This window comes from Bufo gargarizans, chromosome 1 (assembly GCF_014858855.1).
Source record: "Bufo gargarizans isolate SCDJY-AF-19 chromosome 1, ASM1485885v1, whole genome shotgun sequence".
Taxonomy (NCBI): domain Eukaryota; kingdom Metazoa; phylum Chordata; class Amphibia; order Anura; family Bufonidae; genus Bufo; species Bufo gargarizans.
Window position 1 is genome coordinate 379,849,936 of NC_058080.1, and position 24,080 is coordinate 379,874,015.

General features: G+C 43.1%; 1 protein-coding gene across 1 annotated transcript in view; it reads right to left on the reverse strand.

The window, feature by feature from the left end:
- KCNN1 (potassium calcium-activated channel subfamily N member 1) overlaps positions 1 to 24,080 on the reverse strand; it is a 238,378-nt gene that overhangs the window by 55,426 nt on the left and 158,872 nt on the right. The window contains exons 5-7 of the mRNA XM_044285284.1: positions 14,532 to 14,673; positions 14,239 to 14,349; positions 9,412 to 9,539 (exon numbers count right to left, since the gene is read on the reverse strand). Coding sequence (XP_044141219.1) covers positions 9,412 to 9,539; positions 14,239 to 14,349; positions 14,532 to 14,673 — 381 coding nt within the window. The remainder of the gene's footprint in view (positions 1 to 9,411; positions 9,540 to 14,238; positions 14,350 to 14,531; positions 14,674 to 24,080) is intronic.

A 24,080-nucleotide genomic window follows, 5' to 3' on the forward strand; every position in this document is an offset into this window, starting at 1 on the left:
GTGGCGCTGTTATGGAGAGGGGGATCCCATAGCAGTGTCATAGACAGATTTCCATCTCCCCATAGCAGTGCCATAGACAGATTTCCCCCTCCCCATAACAGCCCCGGCCCTGCTGCTCACAGCAGACTAATCACTCACTGTATCTTTATTTTACCTTACAATCGTGACGCTCCAGTAACAACAGGCAGAGCGGAGGGCGGCGTAACGTCACTTACTCACGTGACGCACTGCTCCGCCCACTTTATGAATGAAGGAGGCGGAGCAGGCGCGTCACATGAGTAAGTGACGTAACGCCGCCCTCCACTCTGCTTGTTAGTTGTTACTGGAGCGTCACGATTGTAAGGTAAAATAAAGATGCAGTGACTTAAAGTAAACCGCCCGCCCGCATAGCAACGAATCGGCGATTATTCGATAACTGGATTCGTCGACAACGAATCCAGTTATCGATTATTATCGATTAATCGTTGCAGCCCTAGATGCCGCTATGGAGTAAAGGCTTACTTTAGGCAAGGAGAAGAAGGTGTCTAAGCGGTGGCGTCCCACATGGAGGACGCTGGACCGGGAGAGAGATGGCTGCAGTAGGGAGCCGCGGGCAGAAAAGGGCGCTAAGGACCGGATATCCGGCCGTAAGGTGGGGATAGCACATGCGCAATGTGTATATGGGGTGGCGGAGGCCATATTGGAAACGGACACAGGGGGAATGGGGCAGGTGCAAGCGCAGTAGCTATGGGTGGGGGAGGTGACCATATTGGAAATGGGCAAGTGTGCACCGGAGTATGTGTAAAGAGGGACAGCAAGAAGAGAGGCATGTGTGCAGGGCCGGCCTTTGGGGTGTGCGGGCTGTGCGGCCGCACAGGGCGCCATAGCAACAGGGGCGCCGGGCGGCCGACAGCCCGCAATGTAATATGGGCAGGCGAGGCGGCACTTATGTTTTCCCACGGGGCGGGCGGGCCCCCGCCCCCTCCATCTCCCCCTCCCCTGTATTCAGCAGGGGGCGCACGTTGCGGTTTAAAAAAAAAAACTTCGGGCGGCTGGCGGCGCCCCTCATTCTGCGCCGCCTGAGTGGCTGAGGCTGAGCGCCTGCCTGCGCCTGCTGTGTGCTGTTAGTGTAGCGTGGCCGAGCTCTGTTCGATCCGCGGTACAGGAGCTTTTGTTTCCTGTACCCGGCCGGACTGACAGGAAGTGCTCACTTAGTGTGCACTTCCTGTCAGTCCGGCCGGGTACAGGAAACAAATGCTCCTGTACCGCGGATCGAACAGAGCTCGGCCACGCTACACTAGAGGTGGAAAAGAGAGTGGGAGGGGGGAGGAAATAATGACAGTGATAGGAGGGGGGGGGGGGGGGGAGAAATAATGACAGTGATAGGGGGGGGGGGAGAAATAATGACAGTGATAGGGGGGGGGGGGGGAGAAATAATGACAGTGATAGGGGGGGGGGGGAGAAATAATGACAGTGATAGGGGGGGGGGGAGAAATAATGAGAGTGATAGGGGGGGGGAGAAATAATGAGAGTGAGGGGGGGGGGAGAAATAATGAGAGTGATGGGGGGGGGGGAGAAATAATGAGAGTGATGGGGGGGGGAGAAATAATGAGAGTGATGGGGGGGGGGAGAAATAATGAGAGTGATGGGGGGGGGAGAAATAATGAGAGTGATGGGGGGGGGGAGAAATAATGAGAGTGATGGGGGGGGAGAAATAATGAGAGTGATGGGGGGGGGGAGAAATAATGAGAGTGATGGGGGGAGAAATAATGAGAGTGATGGGGGGGAGAAATAATGAGAGTGATGGGGGGGGGGAAATAATGAGAGTGATGGGGGGGGAGAAATAATGAGAGTGATGGGGGGGGGGAGAAATAATGAGAGTGATGGGGGGGGGGAGAATAATGAGAGTGATGGGGGGGGGAGAAATAATGAGAGTGATGGGGGGGGGGAGAAATAATGAGAGTGATGGGGGGGGAGAAATAATAAGAGTGATGGGGGGGGGGAGAAATAATGAGAGTGATGGGGGGGGGGAAATAATGAGAGTGATGGGGGGGGGGAGAATAATGAGAGTGATGGGGGGGAGAATAATGAGAGTGATGGGGGGGAGAATAATGAGAGTGATGGGGGGGAGAATAATGAGAGTGATGGGGGGGAGAATAATGAGAGTGATGGGGGGGAAAAATAAAGAGTGAGGGCGGGGGGGGGGGAATTATGAGAGTGATTGGGGGAGAATAATGAGAGTGATGGGGGGGAGAATAATGAGTGATGGCGGAGGGGGGGAAATAATAAGAGTGATTGGGGGGGGGGGGGGGAATAATGAGAGTGACAATGGAGTCCCCAGAGCCAGACTGCAGCCAGAGTCCAGATCATCTTATTGTCCTGGTGGTAAGTAGACAATGCAATATGTTTATTATTTAATTGTTTAGTTATTAATACTACATTGGAAACTAATTTTCTCAGCTGGACACCAGCCAACACTGCGCATGCGCTGGGAGCCTCACCAGCGGTTAGGGTAGGGAAAAAGCACTGGCCCGTACGTAAATTTTTCCCTTCCCTAACCGCTGGTGAGGCTCCCGGTGCATGCGCAGTGTCGGCCGGTGTTCAGCTGAAAACATCCATCCGATCACTGCGCATTGGCCCATAGTTTTTCCCTACCCTAACCGCCGGCGAGGCTCCTGGCGCATGCGCTGCTGTGAAATTTCCCTAACCTGTCGTTGTGCGCCTGCGCGATGCTGCACACCTCCTCACGTCATGTCCGGTGCGACCGGAAGTGACGAGGGTAGGGAAATCTCACGAACTAGGGAAGTATAACATTACACCGGCCTTTGGGGTGTGAGGGCTGGTAACTACTTGGTTGGATAGTCAGCCAGCCTATGCCATGATGCCAGCAACAAGCATTTTTTTTTTTTTTTGGGGGGGGGGGGGGGCGCCACAAGGTTAGCTCGCACAGGGCGCCTGAACACCTAAGGCCGGCCCTGCATGTGTGAAGGTAGAAATAGGGTAAAAATGGTGTATAGGAGAGACAAGATGAAAGTAAAGGGGAAGTGGAGTGAAGTGAGATGCCAAGGAGGAGATAGAGAATGAGGTGTACATACTGATGTAAGGGATATGTGGAAGAGGAGAGGGAGTAAAGGAAGTGGTTGTAGAGAATGAGAGAGAATGTATGAGAAGGGATCAAGGAATAGTAAGTAAATGATGGGAACAGAGGAAGGTCTATGAGTAAATGTATGGGAATGATGGAGAATAAAAGGTATGTAGATGTGGTAGGTATGTAGGGGAAGGAGGGGGGATAAGTGTGTGTAGAAAGAAAAAGGAGATGGGAGAGGGTTGGCGGTAACATAAATTGGATGTGTGTGCTGTGTAGTGAATAGTGTAGTGTGCACAGTAGTGAAAGAGTAAGAGGCGAAGATTACTGTAAGCAGACTATGAAGAAAAATTAGAAAAAGAGAGGGAAGAGAGAAGAAAGAAGAGGAGAGACCTCATGCTACCTGACGTATGGGGGTGCAGAAAAAACATTGTTTCATCACATCTGCAAAGAAGAAAGCATAATTAGTATATAAAGGTGATACTACACAATAAACAGACTACTAATACAGGATATTATATTCTCGGTTGAGTCCACGGGGTGAGAGTGTGCCAAGTGTTTGAATCCAGTAGAATTCACGTTTTTTGAGTAGCGCAATATGGTTCCCTCCTCGTCTAGGTCTTGGTACAGGTTCACTAATTTGGTGCTTGAGTTACGATACGTTGTGGCCGGCGTTCTTGAAATGGTCCGGTAGGGGAAGCAAAGTCTTGCCACATCTAATTGTAGATTTGTGGCTTGAAATCCTATCTCTTATGGCTTGTAGGGTTTCGCCGATATATAAGAGACCGCACGGGCAGTTGATTAAATACAGGACTAAGATGTCACATGTGAAGAAGTCCTTGATAGGATATGCTTTGCCTGTGTGTGGATGATGGAAGATATTATCTTTTAGTATATCGGTGCAACTCGCACAATGTAGGCATGGGAATGTCCCTTGTCTTTTAGTCTGCAGGAGTTGTCTCGATTTGTTGGACTGGATGCCTATGTCGGCCCTAATTAGATGATTCCGAATGTTGTTTGGTCTCTTAAGGCACAGGAGGGCAGGTTTCTTAAAATTTTTAACAGTGGGATAGGCTTTGTGGAGTAGGGGCCAATGTTTGCGAACCACCTGTTGTATTTTGGGTGCAATGGGGTGATAGGTATGGATAAAGGCGACCCTGTTCGAAGTTATTAGTTCTCGTACAGATGGCTGGAGACTTGAACCGAGCTTTCTGTTTTGAGTAGTGTCCCGGGGTAATCTCTCTCACTGAATTTGTGGCTCATTTGTGTTATTTGTCTCTTTCTGTATTGGATCCGAGACAATACAGTGTATTCTTGTGAATTGAGAATGTGGTAGTGATTTCTTAGTGGTGTATTGGAAAAGGCTATTTCTATCTGAGGGTTTGGAGTATAAGTCAGTTGAAAGTAGGCCCTTGTCATCCTTGATGATCAGAGTGTCTAAGAAGCTTATGGAATTGGAGTCGTAGTGTAGCGTAAATTGAAGTTCTGGTCTAATTTGATTTATGATGTCCATGAAATGCGTGAGTGTATTGGGGGGACCTGTCCAGACGCAGAAAATGTCATCGATGCCAACAAAGGGCATATTGTTGAAAAAGTGAGTTCACATATACAAAGTCTGATTCAAACTGTGCCATGTGCGTATTAGCGTAAGGCGGAGCCACATTGGAGCCATAGCGGTGCCACACGTTTGTTTGTAAAAGGTGTCCCCAAATAAGAAATTGTTTTCTCTGAGTACCAGAGACAGGAGATCAAGACATAGGGAGATGGAATCGGAGGGTAAGGTAGCGCTGCTACTTAAGGTTCTATGAGTAGCTTCTATTCCCAGGTTGTGTCTGATGTATATATAGAGACTGTTGACGTCTAATGTAAGAAGAAGACTGGTTGGAGGAATTTGTGCTAGGTTGCGGACAATAGTCAGAAAATGTCCTGTGTCCAGAATAAAAGATGATGACATGCGAGTGAGAGGTGTCAGTATTTTTTCCAGAAAGATAGATAGAGGGGCGAGGATGGAATCAGTGGAGGCAACAATGGGTCTTCCATTTTTTTTTATTTATTAGGGATTTGTAATTTTTGGGCAATATGTAGAACACTGGAGTGATGGGGTGGGGATTATTGAGAAAATCGTATGTCTTTTTGTCTATAGTCCCTATCAAGGGTCTGTAGTATTTTGGACCATATGTTATCGCAGGGTCATGTGATAACGCGCTGTAAGTGGTCTTGAGTGATTTAATGGCGTCACGTTCCTGTTTGGTAAGATTCTGTTTAATCAAATAATCCCCATGTTTATATTCTTTAATGACCTGCTGCATGTCCCGTTCAATGAGTGAACTATAAGGCCAATCTGGCATGATAGGTTTGTGGTGGGTTGAATTTACTAGGTATTCTCAAGCCTAGTGTATCAAAGGTTACCTGTGGTGATGTGGTGCTCTCTATGTCCTTAAGTGTAGGTGAAGGCTCCTGCAGTCCAAAATGGGTATTTAGTCGTAAGGTTCTGTAGAACTTATGTAAGTCTTGTTCCAGATTAAAGGTATCCAACTCTGGTACCAGGCAGAAAGATAGGCCTTTCTGCAGGATGGCCAGTTCAGGTGGTGTTAGTGTGCATGATGAGATATTAAATACTAAGTCTGGTGTCTTACCTGAGATCTGGTCTGGATGTTCCTTGTGCGCTCGTCTGCTGCGTTGCGACCTCCGTACCGGTTTCCTTGTCCTCTGCGTGGGCCTAAAAAAGGTGTCGGTTGTCTCTAGCCCAATGAGGTGTCGCTGCTGGAGTTGAAGTGATGTTTGTCCCTTGAGGATCTTGCCAAGTTGTAGGATCGGGAGTCCTGCCATCACTATACTCTGTTGGTTGTGTAATCGTCGGTATTGGAATTTTGTGCGTTTTCTCACCTGGAGGATCTTGCATTGCTTGGTGATTGTCCGGTCAATCTTTGTCTTCAGCGCTGTAAGGTCTTCAGGACTGAGAATAGCCTTTAGTTGTGTTTCAATGGTTACAAGGCTTTCCTTAGTTTTAGTTATAGATTTCTGCAAAAATTCCAGATTTAACAGGATTAAGTCCAATGAACATTTATTTAGGATCTGCCGAAAGCGAACTCTAAAATCCTTGTCATCCGCAAAAATTGTGGGGCGTAAATGGCATCTGAGTCCCCTTGGGATTCTGCTTAGTCTATGGTATTCCGCTAATGTGGCAATATGTAATTCATGTGCAAGTCATTTTTTTAATTTGCGTTCCAAGTCACGACTGCGAAGATCTTGCGTAGGGGTGCGTAGAAATTCACCGGATGTAGTTATCTGTGACAGTATAGTGTCAGCCGTCTCATCGCTATAAGCGAAAATACCTGTAGACATCAGGAAGAGGGTGCTATCTCCAAAAATTATAGTGGTATAAGGGAGAGAACCCAGTAATAGTCAATATGAATGAAATTATTGAACATGTACGAAGACCCAGACGAGGAGGGAACCACATTGCGCTACTAAAACGCGACTCCTACTGGATTCATACGCTTGGCACACTCTCACTCCGTGGACTTAACCGAGAATATAATTTCCTGTATTAGTAGTCTGTTTATTGTGTAGTATCACCTTTATATACTAATTATGCTTTCTTCTTTGCAGATGTGATGAAACAATGTTTTTTCTGCACCCCCATACGTCAGGTAGCATGAGGTCCCTCCTTTCTTCTCTCTTCCCTCTCTTTTTCTAATTTTTCTTCATAGTCTGCTTACAGTAATCTTCGCCTCTTACTCTTTCACTACTGTGCACACTACACTATTCACTACACAGCACACACATCCGATTTCTGTTACCGCCAACCCTCTCTCATCTCCTTTTTCTTTCTACACACATTTATCCCTCCTCCTTCCCTTACATACCTACCACATCTACATACATTTTATTCTCTATTGTTACCATACATTTTCTCATACACCTTCCTCTGTTCCCATCATTTCCTCTTACTATTCCTTGATCCCTTCTCATACATTCTCTCTCATTCTCTACAACCACTTCCTTTTTTCCCTCTCATCTTCCATATATCCCTTACATCAGTATGTACACCTCATTCTCTATCTCCTCCTTGGCATCTCACTTCACTCCACTTCCCTTTTACTTTCATCTTGTCTCTCGTATACACAATTTTTACCCCGTTTCTACCTTCACACATGCCTCTCTTCTTGCTGTCCTTCTTTACACATACTCTGGCGCACACTTGCCCATTTCCAATATGGCCACCTCCCCCACCCATAGCTATTGTGCTTGCGCCTGCCCCATTCCTCCTGTGCCCATTTTCAATATGGCCTCCGCCACCCCATAAACACATTGCTCATTCGCTATCCCCACCTTATGGCCGGATATCCGGTCCTCAGCGTCCCTTTCTCCCCGCGGCCCCCTACTGCAGCCATCTGTCTCCCGGTCCAGCGTCCTCCACGTGGGATGCCAGGGCTTAGACACCTTCTTCTCCTTTCCTAAAGTAAGCCTTTACTCCATAGCGGCATCCTGGCAGCACTATCATTAGTGCTCTCCTTTTTCCACCTGCCACACTGGTTTCCCCACATATCAGTCTACGATACTATGTGCAGCCGTCCAGCTATACACTACCTATACTCAATTTGTCCTACGGACCTCGTTCCTTATTTCCCTGATATTTTAGCTCACTATATGATCTCGCAGGTTTAGTTTACCATTTTTTTTTTTTTATTCTTCTCCCTTTAATTTTATTTACTCCTAATCCCTAGCACTAATATATTTCTATTTTGTACTATTTTTGCAGCGATGATTTGATAAGGGTCTATCTGACCGAAACATCTCCTCAAGCAATCGCAACGTTAAATGCTTCATCTATAACACATTTTGAGATTTGTTCATAATTTAGATTTTTTTGACTTTTTTTCTTATTTCAAAATAATCTTTTTAATTACATTCCTGAGATACATACCTGTATGGTATAAAGGAACATTCAAATTAAATCCACCTTTGCATACTCCTTTGAGAGTGTGTGGTTTTATTCAATAGGATCTAAATAGTCATAGGATCTCAACACTTCAGTTTTTTCCCCCTCATTGTCAATGGGGTCAAAACTGAACTGAATGAGACGGAATGCACCAGAATGCATTCCGTTCTGTTTGGCTGTGTCCCCATCATGGACAGAATAAAACTGCAAACAGCGTTTTTCTGTCCGTGATGTGGTGTGAAGCAAGACGGATCCGTAATGACACAAGGTAAGTCAATGGTGGTGGATCTGTTTTCTTGGACACAAAAGAAAACGGATCTGTATCCCATTGACCTAAAATGGTTTTAGAGACAAATCCAGCAAAAACGCTGGTGTTAAAGTAGCCTAAGTTTACTGTGTGTATGCAGGGGCAAATTAGGAACTTAAAGTGTCTTTGGAACAAAAACTAAAAGTAGCCCCATGTTATAGACGGGTCCAAACTGTAACACAAGTAGGCAGCGACAATAGAAGTCGGTGGAGCCAGCAATACAACGGTGCAGCACAAAACACTGCCGTCCTCGCTGCAGTATTCAACTGTATCACACTCCTGAGGCATTGGCCCACAGGGAAATTTCCCTGTATGGTCTATGGTCTATCCTTTTGTTTTCTACAGAGCTACAGCTGTCGTTCACATACATGCATACAGACTCTGCTGCGCTGCATACCAGCAAGTAAAGAGACAGTACTCTTACTTATGTGCAGGAGCCAGCTAAAAAAACTAATAATATATAAAAAAAAAGACTGATCATATTTTAATCATCATAGTTGTACTGGACACTGTGCAACTGCACATTTTTTGCCCAAAAACTGGAAATGTAGTACAGTTAACAAGTGTACAAATCAGTGTATTTTAGTGGGTCACCTGTAGTGTATGTTTTGGCTGTAGATGTTGTACAATTGCATAATATGAGCTGGAATGTGATTTGTTTCTGTGAGTACCATCTGTCTGAAGTTCCTGAACTAGGTTTCATACATACGAACAGTGCAGATGCCCTTGGCAAGCAGTCGGAAGCAAGCAGTCGGAAGTGTCTATCTTCTTTGATTTGCTGATTCTGTTGCAATGGTATTAAAAAAGGCTCTGCTAATAAATATCCTTATCTTTGGCTAAAAGCAGAGCACAAACTGTAGACCCCCTTGACTTGCACAAGTTGTGAGAATCAGACCATGTGCAAATGGCAATTCAATGGTGGTCATCTACATATACAATATGATTACCCATGTGTTAATAGAATCCAATTTGTAATACCTCTGTTATTTTCTTTTGTACTACTTTATCTTCCTTTTTCCCTATCTGGTACCCTTATCGCCTTTGTCTCCCCTTGACTGACCTTTACTTCTTCCTTTCCCTTCTAGTCTCACTTACAGGTGAATTGCTTGCAGGAACTTGCGTTGATGCTTGCGTACTTTAGCATGATCGATTTTTCGTACAAGTTTTGTATATTTGTAAATGAGCCACGTTTCCCTGAGCACGTTGGCAGCTGCATTTTTCACCTAAGAAATAAATAGATAAAAAAAAGTCAAATACATTGAATGAATAGCATGCAGCAATACAGGAGCATGAACTGGAAGAGGATTGGCGCAAAGTAAAAATACAGAGGTACCTCGTAGAGTACTAAGGTGATTTGCATGACAGGTATTAATGTGGTGGGTAGAAGATAGTGAAAGAATGATTTCAAAGTCACTTTACCCCTCCAGCTTCAGTCTGTCCTTGTGCTTGATGAAATATTATATCTTTCATAACAAGGCTATTTTCTATAAGTACATTTGGCCCTGGAAACAAATGTTCTGCATTGAACCATTTATACTATAATCACTTTATCTATTGTAATTTATTAAGCCCAGGTGGCTCAATGCGCCTTGCCATATATTACAAAAGAGAATATGGTTTGGAGAAGACCTGTCTTGCTGCATAATTAATGTTCTCACCCTGATCTCTGATAAAAGAGAACAGAGATTTATTAGACGCTCACATCCGACCTGTTGACAGGAGTAGCGACTAGTCTAGTTGTTTTGTTCTTTATGTGAATCACATGGATGGCATTATTTGATAGAACATTATGGGGGTTCTTATGTGTGCTTTAAAGGGGTTTTCTGAGACTTATATACTGATGACCTATGCTACGGATAGGTCATCAGTATCTGATTGGTTGGGGTCTGACACCCGGGACCAGCACCGATCAGTTGTTTGAGAAGGCACCAGCACTCTTAGTAGCACAGTGGCCTTCTCTCAGCTTTCCCTAGGCCAAGTGAGGTCACTTTCATTGGTCACACAGCCAATGAGTGAATGAGGCTGAACTACAATGCCAAGCACAGCCACTATATAATGTATGGTGCTGTGCTTGGTGATCTGTGAGAAGGCTGTGGTGCTCACAAGACCTGCAGCCTTCTCAAACAGCTTATCGGCGGGGGTCCCATTGATCAGATACTGATGGCCTATTGAGTAGATAATCCGTATTTAAGTCTCAGAAAACCCTTTTAAAGGCAGTTGTCATTTAAGAATTATAGATCAAATGTGGCCACTATGGGGGAATTTATCATGCCCTGCACTCCAGAATTCTAACTTCAAAAAGTTGCAAAATAGAACTTATGCAAAATGTAATGACTTTCTGAATCTTGTTTAACCACTTCACATCTGGGCCATTTGCCCCCTTCCTGACCAGGCCTAATTTTGCAAATCTGACATATCTCACTTTATGTGGTAATAACTTTGGAACGCTTTTACTTATCCAAGTCATTCAGAGATTGTTTTCTCGTGACACATTGTACTTCATGCTAGTCATAAATTTGAGTCAATATATTTCACCTTTATTCATGAAAATTTAGAAAAATTTGCAATTTTCAAAATTTAAATTTATCTGCTTTTAAAACAGAAAGTGATACCTCATAAAATATTTATTACTTAACATTCGCAATATGTCTACTTTATGTTGGCATCATTTTGTAAATGTAATATTTTTTTATTTTTTAGGATGTTAGAAGGCTTAGAAGTTTAGAAGCAATTCTTAAAATTTTAAAGAAAATTGCCAAAACCCACTTTTTAAGGACCAGTTCAGGTCTGAAATCACCTTGTGGGGCTTACATAGTGGATACCACCATAAATGACCCCATTGTAGAAAATACACCCCTCAAATTACTTAAAACTGATTTTACAAACTTTGTTAACCCTTTAGGCGTTCCACAAGAAAAATGGAGATCACATTTTTAAATTTAACTTTCTTGGCAGATTTTCCATTTTAATCCAATTTTTTCTTTAACACATCGAGGGTTAAAAGCCAAACAAAACTTAATATTTATTACCCAGATTCTGAGGTTTACAGAAACACCCCACATGTGGTCATAAACTGCTGTATGGGCACACGGCAGGGCGCAGAAGAAAAGAAGTGCCACATGGTTTTTAGATGCCATGTCCCATTTGAAGCCCCCCTGATGCACCCTTACAATAGAAACTCCCCTAGTTTTGGAAACTAGGGGATAAGGTGCCAGTTTTATTGGTACTATTTCTGGGTACATGATTTTTGGATCATTCATTATAACACTTTATGGGGCAAGGTGACCCAAAAATTGGTTGTTTTAGCACAGTTTTTATTTATTTACATTTTTATAGAGCAGATCGTTATGGACATGGCAATACCTAATATGTATACTTTTTCTTATTTATTTAAGTTTTACACAATAATAGCATTTTTGAAACAAAAAATGATGTTTTAATAAGTCCATGGTCTATTTTTTTTATTTTTTTTATGATTTTCTTATCTAGGGGCTTTTTTCTTGTGGGATGAGTTGACGGTTTTATTGGTACCATTTTGTGGGACATACACCTTTTTGATCACTTGGTGTTGCACTTTTTGTGATGTAAGGTGACAAGACTTGCTTTTTTTGACACAGTTTTTTTTTGGGTGTTTATCAGACTGGGTGGATCATGTGATATATTTATAGAGCCGACCGTCACGGACGCAGCAATGCCAAATATGTCTATTTTTATTAATTTTTCTATTTTTAACTTTTTTTTTTATTCCTTACTTGGGGAATTTTTCTTTTTTTTTACATGTGAAACCTTTTTTTTATTTTAACACTTTTTTATATTTTTTATTTTACACTTTTCGTCCCCCATAAGGTCATACAAGACCTCTGGGGAACATTTAATTTCACCTTTTTTTTTTCACTATTGATTTCTCCTGTAACTGGGGCGACATAGTAGCCCCCAGAGAGGCTGTAGAGCTGTATACTGTGCTGTACATCCTCAGTGAAGGGCTGATCGAGATCTGTGAAAAACCTCACAGCTCCTGCACTCTCCCGGCCCTGGCGGGCCGGAACAGGAAGCGCTTAGCGCTTCCTGCTCTGTATACACAGCGCTCGGTGAGCGCTGTGTATGCAGCGATCTAGAAGGCAGGGACACCTGGGCACTGTCCCTGCCTTTTCTAAGAGTTGCCCTGCTGTCACTGACAGCGGACAACCCGATCTGCAGCTGCACGATTAGAGTGCAGCTGCCATCTCTGAATGGACGTTCCAGAACGTCCATTCAGAGATGGAGAACCACCTCCCGGACGTTTAAAGTCAACATGCGGATAGGAGGTGGTTAAAGATGTTCCAAATCTGATCAAACAATATGTGACATTTGATAAATTTGATGCAAGGTTTGCCAATGCATACTCAAGCAAAACTGACATCAAATATTACCCTCGTGATAAATTACCCCCATATGACTAGTAAGATATGGGCACTACAGCTGCCATTATATTGTGCTGCATCTAGTATATGGGACCCACTCAAAAGAGGCCACATTGGCGTGATGAGTGGCCTATGCATGTTGATTGAAAGTGCATGTTGGTTATAAATTATGCTTAGCAGCAATTAATTGGATTAATTATTGTGCGAATTGATTTGTTAGAATTAAAATTTGACCCAAATTTTGGGAAAAGTTCAGATTTCTTTGGATAATTTTTTTTTTGAGAGACAGGTGTCCACGCAATAAAAGCACTTTTAATTTGGGTAGAATCGATTTGGAAAAATCAGACTGAAACCATTTTAGGAAATTCACTCATCTCTACAATAGATCAGTGCATAACACGTGTATGTGCGATCCATTTCTTTTTTTCTCTACAGTCTGGTATAAATTAATATATATGTCTTATACCGGCACTACAGAAATATATACCCTATTAATGAAACTATCATGCAAATAATTTTCCATGCCTATAAACTTACTGAGTACATTTGCATACCCCCTATAACTGATGTTATTACATAAGCACTACAGTTGGTACTATGAAAATATTCTACAGCTATTTATGTAATATGCACTGTCTATATAAATGCAAACTCAACTGGACTAGGCTGCACAGCACTAGTAGGAAAGGCTCACAGCTTAGTAATGAATTGATGAATCAAGATAAGTTAATTGGGGCTATTAGGTGCCTTTCTAACATATAAGCACTGTACATTTATATAGAACCATATTCACTGCTAGCAATTTTGATCAGTGTGCTATGCAGTCTAAGGTTACTTCTGCTTAAAGGGATTGTCCATCTTTTTAGACTTTTTAAAATATCAACCCCAGCCTACTGTACCTGTGGGAAAAATTTGCCCCTCAGTTCCCACTTCCTGGCTCCCTTCACTGGTGTTTCAGTTAATCTGTAAAACTCTGGATGAACGTGGTCATGTGTGCCACTTCAGTGAATGACTGGTTCAGCAGTAACCTGTTCCTAAGCATCATATGACCCAACAATGATGTTCGACTTAAGAACACAACACTGATGAGGCCGGTCATTGGCTGCAGCAGCGCCCTAGATACCATCCATTTGGAAGTTTACAGACACAGACTGGAAGTCCAGTGAGATGAGCCAGGGTGTCTGAATGGAGCACTGGGGAGCAGGTAAGTATATTTTTTTCCCACAGGTATAGCAAGCTGCGGTTGAAATTTAAAAAAGTTAAAGTAAGACAAAGAAATTTAAGACAGACCTAGACAGGGTGGAATCTTGATTCAGACAAATTTTCTTTTCTTTACATATTCTAAGTGAAAGGAAGCATGCACATGAGCTTAATATGAGGAAAACAAGCACAGGTATTGCATTCCTACTCCATTCTCTTCAGTATAGTATGCATTTACATTCCTTCACTAGACTTGAAGGACACTACCATAGCATTTGCTCCCAATACCACCCGATTCCCATTCTTTCCCACCACTTTGTACCCGCTTTGAAAGTTGTGTGTCCATCATAAAGTTGTGTACGTGTTTCTCAGCTTTGGTAAGCTCCAACTTTCTTGCAACAACAGCAACAACCAGAGCTGTGCAGCCTGCACCCTGTGGAAGGAAAGGACAGGCTCAATGCACAGCATGGAACAAGAAAATAAACACTATAGAAAGAAAGACTCAAGAGACTCATGACTTAGGAGCAAGACAGACAAAAATAAAGAAAGGAGGATACACACAACGACAGTAGGACATGAACGTTGAGATATCACTACACGTGGTCATTGTCTTACCATAATGCCTGTCAGCAGACAGACTCCCTTTCCGCAGTAAGTATTGGGCACCATGTCTCCATAGCCAATTGATAGGAACGTTATTGAAATGAGCCACATGGCACCCAGGAAGTTACTGGTTACCTCCTGTTTGTCATGGTACCTATTGGGGAGAACAAAGTGAAAAGAGAAAGGAAATGAGCAGATCTAGGTTTAGGGGTTGTTTAGAATACAGGTCTTGACATGCAAAAGTTTAGATGAACATATTTTAGGTTGGGGTAAGAACATTGCCAACCTCAATCAGTGTCAAGGATAAAAAATAAAAATAAAAAAACACTACAATCAGTAGGACTTAAAGGCCCACTCTTCAAACTTTACACCTATAGTTGTTAAGTTTAGGACCCAAGTGAACTAGTCATTTTATAAGTTTTCTCACTGATTAGCCATAGCCAAGATATGTATGTAAAGCGTAGGCATATGAAAAATATATTTAGAATTATTTATTATTGCATGTGAAAAATTAGGACACGCTTCAGAAAATAATAGTATAATATATAAAGTTGAATGTGGTGTAATATCACACACAAGTGATGGGCAATCAAACAGCTGATTTATATGGGTCAATCTGATATTGATAGCCCAATCTGAGGATAGGCTATCAATATTCTGAGTCTGGAAAACCCCTTTAACCGCCTCCCGACCGTCTAACGCAGGGATGCGTCCTGCGGGCGGTCGGGTTGTTCTTCGTTGACGCACCGGTGCGTCATCTCGCGAGACGCGAGATTACGCGCATAGCCGGCCCGCACATGCGCAGTGCGGGCCGGGAAAAGTCGCAGAAGTTCGTCACCAGCCTGCCAGACAATGATCTGCGCTGGCAGGTTGATGACTTTTAAAAAATAAAATCACAAGCCATTTAACACATTATATTTATAAATATAATGTGTTAAATGGCTTCTGTGCTCTCTGCTGGGTCCTTTTCGTCGGTTGGTCTCAGCAGAGAGCACAGATTACTGTAAGTACACCAAGCACAACACATTTAGCCCCAGATCACCCCCCCAATCACCTAAATTAACCCCTTGATCACCCCTGTCAATCACTAGTGAAAGGGAAAAAAGTGATCAGTGTAAACTGTCACTTTTTTTTTCACCAGTATTGACTGTTAAGTTTTAGGTTAGTTTAGGCCCCTTTGGTAGGTAGTTAGCTTCAGTTAGCGCCCAGCCCACCGCACCGCAGTCACTGATTCGCTGATTAGCGTATCGCTAATCAGCATTGGTACTTTTATAGTATCTGTAAGTGATCAGGACTGATCACAGTCAGATCTATAATAGTATTAGTGTCACCTTAGCTCGCCCTCCACCCAAAACGCAGTGTTTGCCCGATCAGGCTTGATCGGTCGCCCACACGTGCGTTCACCCATGCCCGCCCCGCCGCAGTGACAATTTTTTTTTTTTTTTAGCACTGCACAATCACCACACAAGCGCTGCGGCGATAAAAAAAAAATCCGTTTTGATATTTTTTATCAATCGCAGCGGCTTCCTGTACTTCGCTAGCCTCCCATTTGTAAGACAGGCTTGCTTTTTTTCTTGGGTAGTCTCAGGGAAAACCCCCTAAATTTAGTTGACCAAATGGCAAGTAAGGGGTCTTCTTCTGAAGAGGCCTACAGGCTTCTGACCCAGTGAATGGAAACCCTCATCTGACGAATCCAGCGGGTCAGAATACGAACCTGTAGAAAGCAGTGGCAGTCTGACCCAAAGTTCGGACGATGAGGTTGAGGTCCCTGATACCACCAGGCTAGACCACAGGTTGCGCAGGATCCGCTTCAAGGGCAGCAGAGTGGGGCTGGCGCTGTCGGATTACATGGTGAGGCATACACCAGCAGCGCAGCCCCTTCTGGACCTAGTACCAGCACTGCCGTAGAACATGGTGAAGTGGCGAGCACCAGAAGGGCAGTTGAAGCTGGTACGGTGGCACGTGCAGTAGTTCCCACGTCGCAGCCACCGCACAGACAGGCCCGTAGAGCCCCTAGAGTCCCTGAGGTGCTGGCAAACCCTGATTGGCAGCCCCCATCTTCAGCCGCACGAGTAGTTCCCTCTTTCACCGCCCAGTCTGGAGTTCGGGTTGAGACAGCTCAGATCGGATCGGCACAGTTTTTTTTTTAGCTGTTCTTTACTGCAGAGCTCTTTGACTTAGTCGTGGCAGAAACAAACCGGTATGCCACTCAATTTATAGCCGTCAACCCGGGAAGCTTTTATGCCCAGTCTTTCCGGTGGAAACCCATCCAAGTTTCCGAATTTAAAACTTTTCTGGGCCTTCTCCTCAACATGGGCCTGACAAGAAAGCATGAATTGAGGTCATATTGATCCATGAACCCAATTCATCACATGCCCATGTTCTCTGCTGCCATGTCCAGGACACGATTTGAGACCATCCTGCGTTTCCTGCACTTTAGTGACAACAGCACCTCTCGTTCCAGAGGCCACCCAGCTTTTGACCGGCTCCACAAAATTCGGCCCCTCATAGACCACTTTAACACCAAATTTGCAGATTTGTATACCCCTGAGCAAAACATCTGCATAGATGAGTCCCTGATACATTTTACCGGGCGCCTTGGCTTCAAACAATACATCCCAAGCAAGCGCAACCGGTATGGAGTCAAATTGTATAAGCTCTGCGAAAGGGCCACAGGCTATACGCACAAATTTCGTGTCTATGAGGGTAAAAATCAGAACCTGGAGCTGGTCAGTTGCCCTGACTACCTGGGGAGCAGTGGGAAGACAGTCTGGGACTTGGTGTCACCCTTATTTGGCAAGGGATACCATCTTTATGTGGACAATTTCTACACAAGTGTGCCCCTCTTCAGGCATTTGTTTCTAGAACAGATTGGCTGCTGTGGCACCGCGCGACCTAGTCGCCCGGGGCTTCCCCAAACGGCTCGTTACCACCCGTCTTGCAAGGGGGGAGAGGGCTGCCTTGTGTAATGAAGAACTGCTCGCGGTGAAATGGAGAGACAAGCGTGACCTTTACATGCTCTCCTCCATTCACGCAGACATGACAATCCAAATTGAACGAGCAACTGGAGTCATTGAAAAGCCCCTCTGTGTCCACAACTATAATTTGCTCGTGGGAGGGGTGGACTTCAATGACCAGATGTTGGCTCCTTATTTACTCTCCCGCAGCACCAGACGCTGGTATAAGAAGGTGTCTGTATACCTAATTCAATTGGCTATGTATAATAGTTTTGTTCTCTACAGTAAGGCTGGGAGAACACAATCCTTCCTCAAATTTCAGGAAGAGATCATCGAGAACCTCCTGTATCCAGGAGGTTCCGTGGCCCCAACCACCAGTGTAGTGAGCCGTCTACACGAGCGACATTTCCCCAATGTCGTTGCTGGTACCTCAAACCAAGTTTCACCCCGAAAAAGATGTCGTGTCTGTAGCAGGAGTGGAATAAGGCGTGACACCCGCTATTTCTGTCATGACTGCCCTGGCCACCCTGCCCTATGCTTAGGGGAGTGTTTCCGGAAGTACCACACACAGGTACACTTAGTATAGGGATTGCATGACACTGTCACGGCTGAGGATGGGGAAAACCCTCAGCCGTGCGATGCCAGATGATGGTAGTCGCTGCTCGACCAGGGAGACAGAAGTAGGGAGCAGGTCACCTCCTAGAGCTTCCCTAATCGGAGCCTGACTCCTAGCTGCATGAGCTGACCTTAATGGTAGGAGGGATCATGCTCCGGAACCTCGGATCCCTACTAACCCTCAAGCTGCAAAAGGAGGGGGAACATATACAACTTATGGCAATGGCAGGTAACTGACACAGACACTAAGCCTGGAACCCATGTGTAAGTGCTGCTATCCAAAAACACAAACGGACACAGCACACAACACACATCACACAGGAACCCAGGACCATAAGGTGCAATAAACAAGCATACCACAGACACATCTTCATAACATCAAACAAGAGTTATGACCACAAGGGTGGCCCTCACTGGAGAGATGGTGAATAACCAGGAGGATGTCTTCAGCAAACCATGGCTGAAGAACCCCTCAACTTCAGGTCTTCACAGAGGCTTTATAGCCCAATGTGGCCACACCCACACAGACACACTGTGGAAAGGGAGTTAACCCTTCCATCACCAAACAGGGTAGTGAAGCCACTAAAAGGGGAAGTGCACAAACAACTATCACACTGCAGCTGTTACCGGCAACAACGACATGCGTGGCAACCGTGTCCTGGGAGCCGGCCAGAAGGCCGAGACACTGCCAACACATGTAAACAATACAACGCGTTGCCACGGGCAGCCACAGGCGAAGGGAAGTGTCACAGTGCACACATACATAAACCCCGTGCACACCAGACATAGAAAGTGCATACAAACACACAACCAAAGGCAACAGCATGCATACCTGTTGTCCGCGGCAACCGCACTTGAGGCAAACAACTAAGTGCCCCCAGCTGCGGTTGACACAACACCCAGACAGCAGGCAACTGCATGCGGCTCCCAAGGAGTCACGACCATGAACATGGGCGTGACAGACACAGGACAGGCACACAGGGGTCTTAGGACCCTTTCACACAGAGCTGCTGCACACCTCTCCTTTCACCTGGGACAAAGTGCATAATGTACTTCACCACATCTCTGGGCGATTTGCGCTTTGCACATTGTCCCATGGGGAAGGAGAGGTTTGTCCTATAAAGGTAAAAAAATAAATAAAAATCGCAGGTAAGCAAAAAAGTGAATGTTCTGTTTCAAATGTTATATAAAGTTAATGTTAATGAATTTATTGCGTTGCGGCCTGTTTTTTTCAATTTTTTTTACCTTCTAGGTGGACCAACCGATCAACCAGCTGCAACACTGATGTGCATTCTGACAGAAGCATTGCGCTGTTGTCAGATTACACAAAAGTCGGTGTATGCGGAGCTGCAAGACGAGATTTCTCCTCTGCAGTAAATAAATATACGTTTGCCGAGGCTTATGAGCTCTGGGGCGGTGTTCATATGCTTTGGCAAACACTTTGTATATAAAAAAATAATAAAAAAATTCTGGCAATGATTTATTCATCCACATCGATTGATGTGAATTGAGAAATCGGGTTTGCCAGGGCATACGACTGAGTGGGTTTGGATGTTGGGCGGAGCTCCTATGTCCTGGCAGACGCCTTTCCCCTCTTTTTTTTTTTTGCACATTTTTGGCAGAGATTTTTTCATCCACATTGATTGATGCGAATAAAGAAATCTGTGCCGTTCATTTTTTCTTTCAGCCCAGAGGCTGAACGAAAAAAATAAAATAATCTCATTACCCGTATGCTCAATATAGGGAGAATAGCAGAAACTCCTAATGCTGGCCATACATGTAATGATTGTGGAGACCCTCAAATTCCAGGGCAGTACAAACACCCCACAAATGACCCCATTTTGGAAAGAAGACACCCCAAGGTATTCGCTGAGGGGAATATTGAGTCCATGAAAGATTGAACTTTTTGTCCCAAGTTAGCGGAAAGGGAGACTTTATGAGAAAAAATAAAATAAAAAACTATTTCCGCTAACTTGTGCCCCCAAAAAAAAAAATCTTCTATGAACTTGTCATGCCCCTCATGGAATACCTTGGGTGTTTTCTTTCCAAAATGGGGTCACATGTGGGGTATTTATACTGCCCTGGCATTTTAGGGGCCCTAAAGCGTGAGAAGAAGTCTGGAATCCAAATGTCTAAAAATGCCCTCCTAAAAGGTACTCATTGGAATTTGGGCCCCTTTGTGCACCTAGGCTGCAAAAAGGTGTCACACATGTGGTATCACCGTACTCAGGAGAAGTAGGGCAATGTGTTTTGGGGTGTATTTTTACATATACCCATGCTGGGTGAGAGAAAGATCTCTGTAAAATGACAACTTTGTATAAAAAAATGGGAAAAGTTGTCTTTTACAGAGATATTTATCTCACCCAGCATGGGTATATGTAAAAATACACCCCAAAACACATTGTCCTACTTCTTCTGAGTACTGCGATACCACATGTGTGACACTTTTTTGCAGCCTAGGTGCACAAAGGGGCCCAAATTCCAATGAGTACCTTTACAATTTCACAGGGCATTTTTTACGCATTTGGATTCCAAACTACTTCTCACGCTTTAGGTCCTCTAAAATGCCCGGGCAGTATAAATACCCCACAAGTGACCCCATTTTGGAAAGAAGACACCCCAAGGTATTTTGTGAGGGGCATGGTGAGTTTATGAAAAAAAATATTTTTTGTCACAATTTAGTGGAATATGAGACTGTAAGAAAAAAATAAAAAATTTCCGCTAACTTGTGACAAAAAATAAAAACTTCCATGAACTCACTATGCCCATCGGCGAATACCTTAGGGTGTCTACTTTCTGAAATGGGGTCATTTGTGGGGTGTTTCTACTGTCTGGGCATTGTAGAACCCCAGGAAACATGACAGGTGCTCAGAAAGTCAAAGTGCGTAAATTGATTTTTTTGCACCATAGTTTGTAAACGCTATAACTTTTACCCAAACCAATAAATATACACTCATTCCTTTTTTTTTTATCAAAGACATGTAGAAAAATAAATTTAGAGAAAAATTTATATAGAAATGTCGTTTTATTTGAAAAACTTTACAACAGAAAGTGAAAAATGTCATTTTTTTTGCAAAAATTTGAGTCAATTTCGATTAATATAAAAATAAATAAAAATGTCAGCAGCAATGAAATACCACCAAATGAAAGCTCTATTAGTGAGAAGAAAAGGAGGTAAAATTCATTTGGGTGGTAAGTTGTATGACCGAGCAATAAACCGTGAAAGTAGTGTAGTGCAGAATTGTAAAAAGTGATCTGGTCATTAAGGGGGTTTAAGCTAGGGGAGCTGAGGTGGTTAAAGACTTAAATCCAAAACCAGATCATGCACAAGTGATTTGAATACACTTAGAGTGCATCTTAGAGGAACCTTACTTATTTGAAACTCAGACATATAGTTCTAGAAGATCAAGAGTTTACCATTAGAAAGAAGCTGCACACATAAGTTCTAGATGTCAGGTGTATTAGGGGGAATTTTTTTCTATCTAAAGACATCAAGGCAAGATCAGAGTTTGCACATGAACAGCTGGACTCTTGTCAGATGAAGCAAAGATAGAGTTATCTGGCCAGCACATCAGAAGAATTGTTTGGTAAAAACCAAAGATGGCATTTCACCAAAACTACCGGATACCAACTGTGAAGCATAATACCAACTGAAAGCATGCAAAACATGACTGTATTTAAATATATAAGTAAGCTACAAAGAAGAAATGACGGTAAAAATCTGATCAATATTCCATCCATCCTGGAATTCAAAACAGTTAAAAAAATAAATAAATCCAAACCAGATTCCAAATATACAAATCTTTTACCTAGAAGGAAATTGCAGATCTGTAATGTTTTAATAAATTATTGCATACTCAATTAGTTATTTTCTTCAAATTATATAATCTTCATCTTGAACTATTTTAATGAAGATCAAATATCAATATAAATTTTGAGTTAAAATATCTGACGGGTGCCCTTACTTTGTAACACGCGTCTCCCATGATACACATTTTTTTCTATATTGATATCATCTAATTACACTACACAAAATATGCTTCACAATGATTAATTTTAAAGAATAATAAATATTAAATATATAGTTTTCATGTGTAAAATTTTTCTATCTTGTTGAAGATAATCAATTGAAAGAACAATGCATCATAAATAAATGAAAGGGATCGGTAACATTCTAGAAAAATGATAGAGAATTATGATTAGTACACTTTGGTCCTAAACCAGTTTTCCTATACATAACATTTTTTAACAATTAACTAAAAAAAAAAAAAAAGCATCAAAACTGGCATGCGCTTTTAACAAAAATAAAAATGCATTGCAAAAATGCATTATAGAATCTCGGCACATTGGACTGAGCCTTTACACTCGCTCATGCTATCTGCATGCTTTTTACTCCCAGTAACATCTTTGGCATGAGCCATGAGCACAATGGGCAAAGGTACTTTAATCCTACCCCTCACATGCATGCCGCAGGCATGTGGCATGTAAGGGACATGCTTAAGCACACGGATGGTAGGCTGAACTGCATGCTGTAACCATCCAGGAACTTTCTTGCTTGCAAAAAGTTCCCTCATCCCCTCATAATGTGTCTGTGTAATATCAGACCAGTTGCTATTAGCTGAGCTATTTGAGACTTCAAACACATTCATTTTAAAACAATATGGAGTCCTGTTATTCAAGATGGTAAGCAAAGGGTATTTTTATACTGGTACCAGACTGGCAGGGTCTGCTGATCAAGGCAAGTGAGATATGTGATGGGAGGAAATATTAATATAATGTTGTTAAATGTTTTACTAATTTATTTGATATTTATTATCCCCTCGGCCCTCTATTCTACTTTGTGTCCTTTGTCAACTGGCCTACAGTATATCCAAATGATTAATAGATATTTGTAAATAGCCCTGTTTTTGCCTGCTACAAACAAGTTAAAGACCTCCGAGTTTTGCCCTATGTATATCCTTCAAATTTTACCAAAGCATTTATCATGCCCCCATTTAGTCTTAAAATAGAAACCATTTATTTTTATTGTTCTTGGTCATATAAATGAAGCCCCAACATTCACTGGCACTGACTTTATACAGGTGAAACGCGAAAAATTAGAATATCGCGAAAAAGTCCATTTATTTCAGTAATGCAAATTAAAAGGAATTGCATTAATGCAGCTTAAAATTAGAATTTTGTGAAAAGGTTCAATATTCTAGGCTCAAAGTGTCACACTCTAGTCAGCTAATTAATCCATACTCTCTGAGCAAAGGGCACCTCAACATTGTGACTTTGGGGTTCCATAAACTGTAAGCCATAATCATCCAAATTATACCAAATAAAGGCTTGAAATATCTCACTTTGCATGTAATGAGTCTATCTCATATGTTAGTTTCATCTTTTAAGTTTAATTACTGAAATAAATTAACTTTGCACGATATTCTAATATTTCGAGTTTCACCTGTAGTCAGCAAATGTCAAATTTACCATCTTTGCTTGATCTTTACATGTACTGTTTTACATTGTTACCTTAAAGGGCTTCTGTCACTCCACTAAACCGTTTCTTTTTTTTTTGTTTACTTATAATCCCTACACTGCGATCTATGCCTACATAATCTAATTAATCATTTTTGTCCAGTAGATTTTGTTTAAAACGTGCTTAAACGTGCTTTAAAATATGCAAATGACCTTGCTACCAGCAAGTAGGGCGGCTACTTGCTGGTAGCAGCCGCATCCTCCGATCCTAAAGACGCCCCCTCCGCATGTTGATTGACAGGGCCAGGGAACGCGCCTGCGCCATACCTGTCTTCAATCGGCGCAGGCGCACTGAGAGGCGGCCGCTCCATCCTCAATGCGCCTGCGCCGGGTGTAGATGTGACGTCATCGGCACAGGCGCATTGAGGATGGAGCGGCCGCCTCTCAGTGCGCCTGCGCCGACTGAATACCATTACGGCGCAGGCACGAGATCTTGATAGCAGACAGGGCCAGCAGAGGACGATCCCGTTCC